At 38.5% G+C, this 14941-nt stretch overlaps 1 protein-coding gene and 1 pseudogene across 1 annotated transcript in view; one reads left to right on the top strand and one right to left on the bottom strand.

The window, feature by feature from the left end:
• The window catches only part of topaz1 (testis and ovary specific TOPAZ 1), a 10603-nt gene extending 2906 nt beyond the window's left edge, over positions 1–7697 (bottom strand). Inside the window, exons 1-13 of the mRNA XM_016509725.1 lie at positions 6453–7697; positions 3197–5576; positions 2949–3019; positions 2704–2765; positions 2318–2420; positions 2101–2153; positions 1881–1967; positions 1696–1759; positions 1459–1610; positions 1280–1372; positions 1041–1156; positions 863–929; positions 553–724 (exon numbers count right to left, since the gene is read on the bottom strand). Of these exons, the coding sequence (XP_016365211.1) occupies positions 553–724; positions 863–929; positions 1041–1156; positions 1280–1372; positions 1459–1610; positions 1696–1759; positions 1881–1967; positions 2101–2153; positions 2318–2420; positions 2704–2765; positions 2949–3019; positions 3197–5576; positions 6453–7302 (4270 nt within the window). The 5' untranslated portion in view covers positions 7303–7697. The remainder of the gene's footprint in view (positions 1–552; positions 725–862; positions 930–1040; positions 1157–1279; positions 1373–1458; positions 1611–1695; positions 1760–1880; positions 1968–2100; positions 2154–2317; positions 2421–2703; positions 2766–2948; positions 3020–3196; positions 5577–6452) is intronic.
• A 1184-nt stretch (positions 7698–8881) lies between these two features.
• The window catches only part of LOC107706143 (uncharacterized), an 8125-nt pseudogene continuing 2065 nt past the window's right edge, over positions 8882–14941 (top strand).

The following is a 14941-nucleotide window of genomic DNA, read 5'->3' as shown; positions in this document are numbered from 1 at the left end:
AGAAATATATTAGCATTGTACAATGTACTTCAAAGTTATAATAACAACAATAATAATATTCTTTATAATAAAATAATTTATTTAAACATTGTTTTCAAGGAATATCATGTCCATGTTTTAACTTTTTAAGTTGTAAATTTTCATTTAAAAACATTAATTAAAATGTTAAAGTGTGATATAGATATACATAAGGTGTACAGCTTTATTTTTTTTAATCTTTATTTTATTATTTATTGTTTTTTTAATTTTTTCAGAAGGGAGACTTCAATACTTTCATTCAAATGGTTTCAAGATTGTTGTAATAAAGGATTTGCTTACTCAAATAACTTGTTCTTGTAAGAGTCATTGTTACTGATAAGAATTATTGTTTAATATATACCGTGATAACCGTGAAATTTTCTGAGACGATTATCATACCGTGAAAATCTCATAGTTACAACCCTAATGTGTTCCACTAAGAGCATAAAAAAAAATAAAAAGGTTTTTTAAAAATCTTTCTAACTCCAAACTTTTGAGTGCTACTGTACATATTAATTACTTCACAATGTATACCTGATTCAGCAAACAGCTCATACGGTAGGGTGAGTTTGCCTTTGGGCTCCTTCAGCAGTGCCATGGTAACGCAGCAGCAAAACCTGAGAAGTTCCATTTGACTGTGTGACCCAACACAAACATTGCAGAATACTAGAGCCAGTCCAGCCCAGTCTTCCTGATGCTTCAGCATCTGGCCACACACACAAACAAATTATACTGAAAATAATGGCATTTTTATGTTAATGGCAGTATATAGAAATGAAAATGGAGCAAAAAGTGTATATACACGTCTACAGAAGTATTATGGAAAATGAAGTAGTAATCTTACCTCAACTCTAACAACAGCCTGGGCCAGATCTGACAGCTCGGAGGTATGGGGATTAGTTACCAGAGCTCTACAAATATAACAACATGTTTGTGTGACATCATATGATTTCACTGTAATGTAATAAGATAAAACAACAAAGTGCAATAATGCAAATGCTCTGCTGTGGGAGGGTGCATACCTGCATTTAACAGCAAGGAAAATGTCCATCTGCTGTCTAGGAACCTGCATCATTTGGAGATGATTCTGCATGACCTCACACTGATCCACACTGAATACACATCCTGCCTCGACAATCTAAACATACAAGCACACATTAAATGGACGTTAAAGCTAATCTGAAATAAGATGCAATAGGGCACCATCTCTTAACTCCATATATATAATACTGTGATCTGATGCTTTGAATGTGAGCATTACCTTTGAAGTGAGGTGAATGAGCTCAGGTACAGCGTTAATCAGCCCTCTTTCCATCACAAGTTTAAAAACGGCTAACATAATCTCAGGTGGAGGCTGACATAAGAAAAACAAAACAAAAAGTATTATATATCTCAAATTAAATTCCAAAAAAGCAAATGATTTCAAGCAACCACACTCACCAGCCTCTTGTGTTTGAGAAGCAAGTTAATGACTGCCTCAAATTCTCTCAGCAAACAAAAATTAAGGAGAGACGACAGCAGAGAATTGACAATCTCCTCGCTGAAACTCACGCTGGGAGAACAACTGCTGTAATATCCCATAAACACCTCCACTTCACATAGGAAGACAGACAGAAAAGCCATTCAGTCAACCTGGGATTATTCATCAGCATAATTGCTTTAATAAAGTCCCGTTACCTGCTCGTAGAATAAGAGCATGTTTCCCAGTATGACAGAACTTCTTCACTGTATCCATGCAGAACTGAAACATAAAAAACAAGCCTCAAGACAATCATAGCCTACAAACACATGACTCAGGCGCAACTTGCACTCGTACAAAAAAAAAAAAAAACACTGAACCAGAATGACATTATAACACACACCTTTTCATCTCCATCTCTTGGTATGTGCGGGAACCAACAGACACTTCGCATGCAGGAGTTATATTCACTAAAGTAGAACCAACAATACTGAAGACACAGAGAGAAGTTTGGTTGGAAATGGGCTATTATGTAGATAATCCATTCAAAAGCAGTAAAGTCATGGTAGAATGAATAGAATAGCTCTCTCATCTATCCATGTTGCAGATGGGAGTATACTCACATTACTGTTTAAAGTTCTCAAAGTGGAAGTCTCTTTTGGAGTCACTTCATACCCTTGGGACATAAAACAGAATGTGACAGTTTTGCTTAGATTAATTATTTGAACACATACATACACTCAATTCTTAAGCGAAATTATAAACATTTCAGGTAGATTAATCTCAGATTTTCTATATTTAAAGTGCCACAGAACCAGTTGATGTTTGTTTTGGACCTACCGTTACTGCATGTGTCCATCACAAGTCTTGATTCTCTTGTGTTTGTTACAGTAATACCATTTGTTTGTCTCATCTCTTGGTTGTTATTGCAGTCTGTGGCATTCTGCAAGAAGATATCAAATATCAACCCTCAGCTCATCACAATGTGTTCAGAACAAAAAAAATCATATAATTGTAAAAAAAAAAAAACAGTTTAATTTCTGTGCCAATAGCAGCAACAAACAGATTTCCCATAAAATCTTACAGGCCCTTTTGGCTGAGGAGAAACCACATTTACTATGGGAACATAATGGCCAAATAAAAAGCACATTAAATTATCAGAATGCAGTTAAGTTGTCAGCAATATTATTACAAATACAAAATGTTTTAGAGACATACAAACTGACCTCTGAATTTGAAATACTCATTCCCTGGTCAGGCTGAGCTCTGTAATTGTCTGTCTCCTTAACTGTAGGTGAGAAACAGAAGTTGTGTCACTTTTTTTGTAAAAATAAATCTGAATATTTGAAGGAAAACTAAATTTTATCCATAAAGACAATGGGACCTTTGCACACACTAATTAAACTTATAAATCAGCATTCGGACAGTAACAAAAATCAAATTAACATGGTTCAAAATATTTCAGTCAGACCTGTCAGAGAACCGCCATCTTTCACACTATCAGTCTTGACGTCTGCAGCAGTTGGGCAAGATTCACTGGAGCTTTAAAAAAAAAAAATGACATGAAGGCAAACTGAAGAAACCGAACAAATGCTAAAGCTACATGTATCATTAAAAAAAGACATTCATGCAAACAGCAATCTTTCAGTCATATGGCCTTCTTCCGGCATTTAAAAAGATCTATAATTATGTACAATTATTAAATATTAAATGACTTACCCATCTACATTTAGGTCCCAGACAATCTTGCAATGGTTCCCTGTTTGTAGTTTCTCTGTCTTCGGCGGTGACTTTCCATTCTCCTCTGCTGATGTGTCCTGTTTACTCACAGTTTCAGTGACAACAGCCCCAAATAACTCTGGATCATCTTGTATGACGTCCAGTACAAGGACGTCTTCTTCATATGCTCGAGAAACATCCAGGAAGCTGTCGGCAACCGCTGGAAATTGTGGAGGGGTGGGGCCTTGTTCTTCATCATTCATCGGACTTGTCCCATCGCTATTAGACTGTGAGCTCACAGCAGCATCATGCTCCACAGAGTCATCTGATGACAGACTAGTGACATGTTCGTTTTCATCTTCAGAAGAGGAGTCTGTAACTGTACAGCTGTCGAATTCTTGCTTTTGCTTCTCTTCTCCTGAAAAGTCAGGATTGCTGCCGGCTGTATGCAGTGTGGCATCAGCATCCTGGTCCATTGCGGATGTTGTCGTCACTAAAGGAGGATGCTGTGCTTTTAGCATTTCTACTTTAAGACATATTTCCGAAAGCAACCCAGGGTTATAGAGAGTTTGTCCGTCACTATTTTCGTTCCACTCTTGATCCTCAACTGACTGAGCTCTTGAGGTTTGGCTAACAGGATGGGTACTGATCTCAAGATCCGATACATCTTTGGACAATTTTTGATCTTCATCCCTTATGAACTCAGCCTGAATTTCGGACCCACTTGAGAGCGCTTTCTGATCGGACTTCTTGAGCAGGCAATGATTTTTTAAAAGACTGCACTCCTCTAATGATGTTGCATAGCCAAGACCATTAAATTTCCAGATGTTAACCTGTTCAGTCACTGCAGGTACAGAGGACTCAAGAACATCCTCCAAAGCTTTCTTCAGACTTTGGTTTGACTCAGGCTCTGCAGGTTTGGAAACATGAGTCAATATGACTTTTGGACTGTGCACTAGTCCCCTTGGAGTCCTTTCAGGTGTGCAAGTGGGCGGTTTTTCACCAAAAGCAGAAGGATGCTGCTCCAGTATGTCTCTACTTTCTAAACTGTAACTGTTGTGGTCTGCAAGTCTCGAAATAAAACTATCCTGTGTCATTGTATGACTTGGATTAAGACTTTGTGCTCGACCTTTCTGAGTCCTTTCCAACACTGCTAATGTGTTCTCACCTGGCACAAATGAACAAAGTGGTTGCCCCTCCAGTACCTCTCTTGTTTCATGACTACTTTTGCTTTGCTTTGTGGGTTTGGACATTTCGTTTTGAATGTCTTTATCTGATAAGCATTCAGGTGCTCCACTGAGAGGAGTTTGAACTATAGCAGGAAATGAAGTGGTTACAATCCAGCGGGGTCCAGTGCGCAGCGGTGACCTGGGGTCGTTAGGAGGGCCCGTTCTAGGGAAGGGCCAGGTCTTGTATGTGCGAGCGCATGATGATTGAGGGAAAAATATGTAGGCTTGCACTCGCTGGCAGGAGAAACTCTCAGGCGAGTTCACTTCACTGTCAGAATCCTCATTACTACTGTCTTCCTCTTTCTCTTCATCCAGTGAATGACAACTGTTCTCCCCATCATCATCACCACCTCTGAAACCAAAACCATTGACAGCAACCCGTCTGAGTATTAGAGGTGGTACACGACGCGCCTGGCTGGTAGGACTTTCAGAGATGTTTTTCATTGGACAGGCCTGGTCTTTCTCACAGAAATGCAAAACAGGACCATTGTCATCACACCCTGGGAGTACCGAGTCAGTCCCTTCGACGTCGGTCTGTCTCATACTCTCGCAGTCTAGATTCCTTGCAAGACAAGCATCCCATTCCTTGGCAGATCCATCAGGAGTCTCAGCTGTGTCTGAAACATACGTGCTGCCCGTAGCTCCAGATGGTGGATCACCTGATGAAAAAGAAGCACAGCTATGGGTTGGTGTGGAAACTTCCCAGGACTGGTTGGCAATCTTACTTCTACACTCCTTGATGCCGTGGAGATGAGGATGCACAAGAAAATCAAATTTTTTCCTTAAGCACTGTACTCTTTTGCACTTCCTCTTTTGTCTTAGTACGGCTGGTAAGACACATGAGAAATCACGAGAGGCTATGTCAAACACTCTGGCTACATCGCACAGATTCACCATGGGGTATTTCTCGAAGCGGAAATTCATTGCGGTCGGGGACTCTGAGATATGACCAGCATCTTTCTGGCACACAGTCTGGCTGGGGCGGTCAGCTCTAGATCTGTGACTGAGTAAAGGGGCCAGATTCTTACTAGGGGGAGGAGTGTATTTTACATCACCACACAAAGCACAGCATGAATTTTTCACCAATCGTTTGCGGTTTTTCCTTGTGTCTGACCTAAGCTGTCGTCTCAGCTCAAGTTTTGAACTGATATCTGCAATCAGAGACAAAGAAGGTGAGAAGGGTGAGAGCAAAAATGCAATACTAATATAAAGAGCCTAGCTATAACTATCTCCCAAAACCCTGATGATTCCATTAAACTCCATTAATCAGAGTGATCTTATCTTAAAGGGATTCTTCACCCCAAAATTTTAATTCGTCCATGTACTCATCCTCTTGTGTCTAGATATGCCTTTTTGTTCAGATGAACACAAATGGAGATTTTTAGAAGGAAAATCCATCTCTCTGAGGCAATATAATACAAGTGGATAGTGACCCAAAAGTTGATGCTTCAAAAACAACACCAACCTTGTTCACAATGTTGCTTATATGATGCCAGTGAATTAATCGATGTCTTTTGAATTGCAAAGATAGGCATATGAAAAATGATTGAATACGCTTAATTTTAAACTTAAACTATAAACCATCACTTCTGGCCCATTGATTCATTCATTGGGGTCAGATGGATTACCATTACAATGACATTGTGTGGTTTTTTTAAGCATCAACTTTTGGGTTTCAATCCACTTGCATTATATAGACTCACAGACATGGATTGTTATTATTTTTAAATGTTCATCTGAAAAAAGTCACATCAGGGATGGCATAAGGGTCAGGTAAACGATAAGAGAACTTTAATTTATTTGGGTGGAGTATCACTTTAGGAAAGTATATCAATACAATTTTGCAAATGCCCTTAAACTCTTGCTTATCTCTTCTACCTCTTGAAGGGCATGTAGTTACCCCAACAGATTTTTTGTTGCCTGTGAAACATGAGGTCTGGAAATAAATACCACATAAACATGTTTTCCACTAAATTACCCCCAGTATTAACCCTTATTTGTATGTACAGCAACGTCTTGACCCTTACTTGGTGTTTGTCCAGAAATAGCGCGCCTGGGTTTACTTGCACGGGCTCGCCGAGCGTCCGTCTTGATGGTAGTTTTCACCCGTCCATCAGGGCCACCAAAATGATCAATAAACAGTTTCATCGGTCTTCCCCTTCCAGCACGAGGCTTTTCTTGCCCCAAATAATCTGGGCAGCCAGTGTTTTGATCGTACTTTGGACCTAGTTGGGCAGGTGGAGTTTGTTCCACTGGTTCTCCACAGACCGTGGATTTAATAGAAATATTATCTGACTCAACCGACACGTTACTGTTTATAAACGACAGAGCGTGGCACTGCACTTCTGTCGGCCCGTGAATCACACGCTTCCCGCCATTTCGACGTTTTAAGCACAAAGCTAAACGCAAACGGTAGAAAAACTCTTTTCTATGTTCGGACAACCGTTTCGGCGTCTTTTTGGACGGTGGCTGACTCCTTGTACAGGTACTCTGAGCTTTAGTTCCTCCCCGTTGACAGTTACTAAAGCCACTGACTGTGGATGGGAAAGTACCTTGATTATAACCCCCTCTGCAGCCGTCATGTTCCGCATGAGCGTCTTGTTTGGAGCTCGCTTGCCCGTCAAATTGGGACGGTGGTTCGCGGTCGGCTGTGGCGCAGTTTTCGTTGGCGTTTCGTTCTGGGGAAACGACATCTGCTGCCTCCGGAGCTGGAGAACTGGCTTGGTCTTGTACCTGTATGCCACGATCGGCAAGTGGATTTAAACCAGACACAGTTTTAGGTCCAGTCCATCTGCGTTTGGTCGGCTCTAATTTGTTACCGAGCTTAAACGAATCCCTCTTCAATTTGATCCTCGAAACGCCGCTGCACGGAAGCATTACTGAAGTCAACTGCGATTAACGATAACAAAAACGTGCATTTGTGTGCTACCTTAACTTGTGTCCCGCATAAATGAACTCAAATTTCCTCAATGCACTGGAAAATAAACATATTACAGTTTATACTGATCACAAATTGTTGATTTAAGAAAAACTGTTAATTAAAATATTCACAAGAGCAAACGCATTTAAATGCGTAGGCAGCGCCGCATTGAATCCAACTTGACGTTCGTCAACCGAGATAAAGCTGGTAGAACGTAACACGACGAACTGTATAACACATGCAAGAAACGGTATTTTTTTTTTTTTTAAGACAGTATTAATGAAACATGAGCTCCGCAATACCTGTCCGTGCCACTGAACGATTATTACTAAAAGAAGATTTAAAAAAACCCTCCCACTTCCAATTTCGACGTAAGACATGCGCAATTGATTTTTGAGTGTTCGATGAATACTGCCGCCGCGTGGTTTAGTGTTTGGGCAAAGTGGCAAACCATAACACAAATAAACCTTTTTAAATTTCCGAAACATGCACGTGGCTATATTAACATATTTGTAATCAGTGCTAAGCATGAAATATTCTCAATTAAAGGCCAGGCTTGGGCATTCAAATATGATGCTACAACAAACATATAGGCAACAACACACACCAATGGGGCACAAAACAGCCCAAACCTCCTTAAAAGTAGAACTAACTACTAAATTTATAAGTACAATTTAAATTTTATGTGTGAATTTAGCAATAAACATTGTAACTTACTTTTCAGCAAAAAAAAACATTCTATTTTGTTACTATTTCACTACTGTACTATTTTTACTATTACTATTTCTCATGTGTAACAGCAGTGGTCCAGACAGACAGTTTATCTGATTTTTGTAACACATTCTTGAAACACCCAAGTTCATGCAAGAGCATAGTAGAAATGTATGTAGTATGCTATTTGCATTTTTGATTGCTGTGTCTGTCTGTATTTCTCTGTCCCTGTGTTTTTTAACAGGGCTGCCATCATTGAGCGCATTCCAGCTGGAGTCACGGGAACATTTGAGTTTAAGGCCTTTAGAGGGCAATAAGTCAACATTTTTAAATACCTTACTTTGTGTGAATTTCAGGTATTTGCAGGTAAAGGAAAGAGAGAGAAGATGAATCGGTGATAAAATGTATTTAAGTGCTTATTAATTTGTGCATAACTGTTTTTTTTATTTTATTTATTGTTTTAAAAAATTGTTTAATTGTCCGTACCGGCAACAACCTGGAAAATATTGGCAACAGCAATAAGCTGTAAGTGTCACTCTCTCTTTTCATACACTTTGCCACACTTTTTATAGTAAATACTTTTGTTCTACTTTTGTCTTTCTCTTTGTTAAAAACTTTCACATTTCAAAACTTTTTGCATGTTTAGAAAATGCATAAGATGAAATAAATGCATAATTACTCTCAAAAAATCCTTTGAATACAAATTTGCATTTGAATGCAAATTTGAATGTTTAATTTTGCCTTTTTGATTACTATGACTTTTTCTTTTTGTGCTGCAACTGTTCGGCTCATTCCATCTGGAGGCACAAAAACATTTGATTTTAAGCCTGTTAAAGGGAGATATGTCAACATTTTTCTACCTGGGAACAGGAAAAACTCACTCTGTGTAAAGTCGAGGTGTTTGCAGGTGAGAGTTAAAAGGAGAGAGAAGGTGGTTTGTTTATGCACATGTGTACTGTGTTATTATTAATGATGCCTTGATGATGTTCTTATTTTATTGGCAGACTAAGTGATGAGCAACGAGATGAAGTTACACCTCAGTCCACTCATCCCTGAAGCAAAAAAACTAACATCAAAAAAAATCACGGTAAGTGCACTGTATTTTTCTTAAAGTGAAAACTTTATACAATATATCTAGCATTTCCTTAGTTGTGGCACTAAACAGGTTTTACATGTTGTTAGAGTAACATGCAGTGAGGTTGCATGTTTCTTTTTATTTATTTTGTATTTCTGTTTGCCTGTTTTAACTGCAGTTAACTGGCCTAATATAGTGCAAGCAAGGCTAAAAAACTAAATTTTGTGAATTTCATTAAATGAGAATAGAATGGCCTTTGAGAATAATCTAGGGTGCTAAAAATGTTGTAAAAGTAGATAGGAAAGTGAAGAAGTTTTTACTTTACTTTCACTTTCTTAGGGATCTGCCATTGGTTTATTACCAGTAAAAAAGTTTCATGAGAACTGGTTAAATAGTACAACAAGTGTGGGGCATTGATTGAAATGCACAAGATTCCATTAGTTGCTTTTATTTGAGCTGGCTCAAAATGTAGATCGAGGTGTGGTTAACTTGATGCACACACAAAGTCTACATATCAAATATATCAGTCAAGGCCATCACTGCTCTTAGGGCTCAACTCCCATTCAAATGGCAGTCGAATCTTTCACAAGTCCCTGATGTGTCTCCACCACTTGGTCACCTTTGATATCAGTAAACATAGCCATAGTGGCCCAGTTTAGGGAAACTGAGGTTGATTCATATTTCAACATTTAGCCGAGGAAGTCTGCTCCACCCTTTCTTTAGAAGAAAGTTTGAAATATGAGACTGAAATCAACAATCCTTGGGCATACAAACTGGTTCCTGAAGGCTATAGACAAAGATTCTGATTATTTGTGTATCCGATTGGAATCTGATCTGCCCACATAACTGTTTATTCAGCTCCAAATCTTAAATCCACATCTCATCTTTTTGTCTATCAATTCAGAATGGTATAAAAATAAAACTTTACAATTTTACTTTGTTTATTTCTCCCATAAACACAATTTCCTCTGATGAATAACTTTCCAAAATGGTCTTGAGTCTCTTTCCTGTCCAAAATGTTGTTTCTTCTTACACTGCCTACATTCAGCCTCCCTACCTGGGCAGAATTTCCACGAATGAGCTTTCCTTCCACATCTTGTGAATTTCCTCGGTTAATTTGATGAGAATAGAATAGCCTTGGAGTATAACTTACCTTGCTACAAATGCTGGTGTTAATTTTTGTGCGTGTTACTGGTGTTTTGGGCAAATGAAGGATGCTGCTTGTAAAAATATGGGGAAAAACAAATGTTGCACAGTTCTTCTCTTACTTTGCAGCACTTAAAAAAAAAAAAATTCTATTTGCCTACTATTTTAGCTCAATGATCCTAACAGAAAATGTATCTGATTTTTGTAACAAATTCTTTACATTTACAAACATGCATGTTGGTTATGTTTGTTTGTTGTGATGTCAAACCCTTACTCAGGCCACATACCTGTTAACTGCTGACATCATCACCTCCGTACCACCAATCCCTGCATGCCAGCATCCATAAAACCAGGATGCCAGAACACCAGTGGGAGCTTTTGATTTTGCTCATCCACTCTTTCATTTAATCCATCATCATATTACGGTTCTACTAGTCTGTAGACACACCAGGTAAGGGGTGAGTGCCGCACTCTGTGCGTTAGTTTTGGCTAGAGAGTGTCGTTTAGATAGGGTTTCATTGACGTCAAAGACATTTATTTTCATTCTCTTTGATTTGTTTCAGTCAGTATAGAAGGGTATGTAGTTGGGCTGTTTGGTTTTGATTATTTATTTTAGTTGTCGCCCTTCTCCCTTGCTTGTGTGTTGATACTCATTGTAAATATTGTACATATTCCTTTTACATCCTTTACCTTTTTTGTACTGCCCATACCACCTTGTGTAAATATTGTAACGACATATTTGACTTATTTTGCCCCACATCTTAGTTTGTTGTCTTGCCTTATGTATATAAATATAGTTAATGTTACATCTCCTAACCCCTTGGCCTCCCCACCTGAGGTCGTAACATAACATGGGGGCTTGTCCGGGATATTATTAAAAAAAAAAAAACCTTTGGTGGCATTGTGCTTAGATTGCAGGTGTTGTGTTGGATAGTGCAAATATTAATGCAGTGTGTTATATTGTGTGTGAGTTTATTGCTGGCCAGGACAATCATGGTCTTGTTTGAGTTGCAAGCATTTATCAATAATCCAATCTAGATCTGAGAAATGCATGAAGGATGATCGCTATTGCAAGTAATTTCCAAATTCCTATTCTGAAGCAGGCTCTCAAGAGGGAAATTAAGACTATTATTTTGAGTCTTTAGAAAAGTATACATGTTTTGGTGTCTGGGTGCTGATCGTGACATGGGCATACGCCCTCTAGGCGCTGGCGCTGAAATTGAGGATGATATTGCGGCAGATAATATTGCGACAGATTGAGCTGGAGCCAGTGAAGCCTGCAGACGGTTTGGCCGTGCAATTGAATCCTGCATGTCCCTGATGTCTCTCCACCACTTGATCCATCCTCTGTCCCCTTTGATATCAATAAACATACAGCCATTGTGCCCCAGTTTAGGGAAACGTAGGTTGATTCATATTGCAACGCTTAGCCTATGCTCCACTCTTTATTTAGAACAGTGGTTAGCAAATTTTTGTAGTGTGCACCCCTTTCTAGTGTTTGACACCTGTCAAGCACCCCCACCACCTTCCTCCGGTTAAACACCACATTTTAACTGCAATAACTAAATACAAAAATATTCACTGTATACAGGGCATGACTTTTTTGCTCACCAGCCACTGTGGCTAGTGGTTTTCCAAAAATTTGTTTTTCCACCAGTCAAAAGTTTGTTGTTAGGAAATTGCATTTTATGACTAAAGTTATTGCATACTAAAATTTACTTAAATTTATTTCCAGGTAATTTTAGACTATATAAAGAGTATTTTCCCTAACCTTATTAAATGTATACGTCATCTTTGATATCAAATTCTTACTTTTTCTTTTTTTAAGAATTTCATTTAATATAATAAGACACTATAGGGTTGTTTCCAATCAAATGAAATCAGTGTTAACAAAACCGATCTTTCCACTGCAGAAGAAACAGAAGCAGAAGTGGTATTTAGAGGCATTTACACAAGACAGTTTAATGAAGCTGAAATGTAGCATGAATGCATTTACACTGCAAAATTACAACAGCATAAATAATGTTATGAGCTTGGTGTTTTAAATATATATATATTTTAAATTATACAAATATGAAATGTTGGACAAAAATGCAAAGATGAGCTACTTTTAAATATGGAAGTAAATCGCCAGTAGGTGGCAGTAAGTGAATGTCATAATGAGTAAGTAACTATTTTCATCGTTAACCAAATTGAGCAAAAACAGTCAAAATACAAAATTACAACAGCATAAATAATGTTATGAGCTTGGTGTTTTAAATATATATATATTTTAAATTATACAAATATGAAATGTTGGACAAAAATGCAAAGATGAGCTACTTTTAAATATGGAAGTAAATCGCCAGTAGGTGGCAGTAAGTGAATGTTATAATGAGTAAGTAACTATTTTCATCGTTAACCAAATTGAGCAAAAACAGTCAAAATGGACAATATTGTATTAAAATGTAAGTCACATAAAATTAGCTACTCTTGCATAAATTATTGTCAAATTTGCAGTCATACTGGTTTTCAGGGAAAACTGCACTCTCTGACAGTGGGAGTGAATGACCAGCGCTCTCTTCTACTCTCAATACTAGAGGTGAGAGACCCTTGAGCAAGGCACCGAACTTGGCTTCACTACTCACTGCCGTGTGTGTGCACTTGGATGGGTGAAATGCTCATACTCAAATCGAGTATGGGACACCATACTTGGCCATACTGAGGGAGTTATTGTTGCTTGAGCGAGTAGTGAATGAGCAGAAAGTGTCCTCTTTTTCCCAGGCAGCAAGAGCACAGAGGTAAACACATAAAAAAATCAACTCACTCGTGTTGATCTGAGCTTCAAACACTTTTAAACTGAGAACAGAAAAGTAAGAATCATGGTGTAGATCTATTTCCAGCACCATCAGTGGAACATGCTAATGAATTTATTGCACTTCCAATCAGGATATTAAATCAGCTATTTCATCCACATGCACTATAGGTTTAAAGGGTTAGTTCACCCAAAAATGAAAGTTAGCCCATAAATTACTCACCCTCAAGTCATTGAAAACCAACTTTTGTTAACAGGAGCAAAGGAAGCAATGTTTCCTTACTTTAGCAAAGGAAAACCAGTCTCCTCTTGGCTTATATCGAAATCCTCCGACATTCTTCTTTACAAATCCTTGTTTTGTACTTCTAATAAGTGACCGTTGTTTTGTTTTGATCTCTCTACTGCGCTTCCGTGTGCATCACTTCTGAGCGGCGCATGCGCAACGCCGCCATCATACGTCATCCGCCCGGAGCTGCTTCCGTGTACAACTGTTGGCGCAAGCTACATGAAAGTGATTATTACGTTTTGAATATGGATATTTTTCTTACAAAAACACATCGATTCACTACAGGAGGCCTTTGTTCACCCCCCGGAGCAGTGTGAGACACCTTCTTTTTATGGATGGGCGCTTTTTATTTAACTTCTTTTGGACTGATGCATGCAACACCCGCTGAGTGGCATTAAACAGCTTGAAAGATCAAAGACAATTTTTAATATAACTCCGACTGGATTCGTCTGAAAAAAGAAAGTCATATACACCTAGGATGACTTGAGGGTGAGTAATTTATGGGCTAATTTAAATTTTTGGGTGAACTAACCCTTTAAAGCTGTTGTTGTATTATTGTCCATAACTCACAGTCAGATTCATGTCTCATTATGGGTTCATGGGGTACTTTTATATATATTTGTAAAAATGGATGAGATGTTGAAAATAATTAATCCTATGCTAAGATTATGTGTTGTATTGTTATGTCTTAGATCAAAATGGGGGTACTTGTGATTTTGTTGTTCACACCTTTTCCTGGGCTTTGCGTTGCTGATTTGACAGGTACGTTTCGAATAATAAAAAATGTCTGGATTTCAAAATAAGAGAGATTAGGTAACCATTGCTTATCATGACTAATTAATTAGATTGTTCTCGATTTCATATCATATTGAACAGAGAATCTTGCCCTTAACGTCAAAGCTGTTCAGCCCTCAACACGCGACCCGATTGGAGATGCTCAATGCAGTAGATGGAAACAGAGACACGGATTACCACGAGGGCTCATGCACTCGCACTAAAACGGAGTTTACCCCATGGTGGAGTATCGACCTCAAAAGAGTCTACAGTGTCAGCAAGGTTATCATCACTAATCGTGGAGACTGTTGCCAAGAGCGAATTAGAGGAGCTCTCAGATTCGTATTGGCAACAGCCTGGAAAACAACGGAAACAACAATGAACTGTAAGAAATGTTTTGGTTGTTTTATTATCTTCTCATGTTTTGGATATGTTTGGAATAATTAAACAAGATTCTACATTTTTACCTTAATTTAATATGTTCACCAACCCAGCGCTATAAAATTGCTAAGTTGAGAGGCCTCCGGTTTTCACTTTCACATTCATTTGTATATTTTCAGGTCTGCAACTGGGGCCTGTATCATGAAGCTGGATTAGCTAGCTAGCCAGGTAAATTTCAGTTTAGTTTGCACCAATCCTGGGTTTTAGGTACCATGAAAGTGGCTTGGCTTTTAGTGGCGTTCATTGCCATAGTAACTTACACTGCACAGCTAACCTGCTCCAGGGCAGGTTATGTTCTGGGTAAGAGATCTCAAACTGAAATTGGACCAATCAGATGTGAGCAAAGTGACACATGTCTGACACAAAAAA

The sequence above is a fragment of the Sinocyclocheilus rhinocerous genome, unplaced genomic scaffold (assembly GCF_001515625.1).
Source record: "Sinocyclocheilus rhinocerous isolate Xijiao unplaced genomic scaffold, SAMN03320098_v1.1 scaffold53, whole genome shotgun sequence".
Classification (NCBI taxonomy): Eukaryota; Metazoa; Chordata; class Actinopteri; order Cypriniformes; family Cyprinidae; genus Sinocyclocheilus; species Sinocyclocheilus rhinocerous.
Note: the sequence above shows the minus strand (reverse complement) of the source record. Positions and strands in the feature narration are given on the sequence as shown.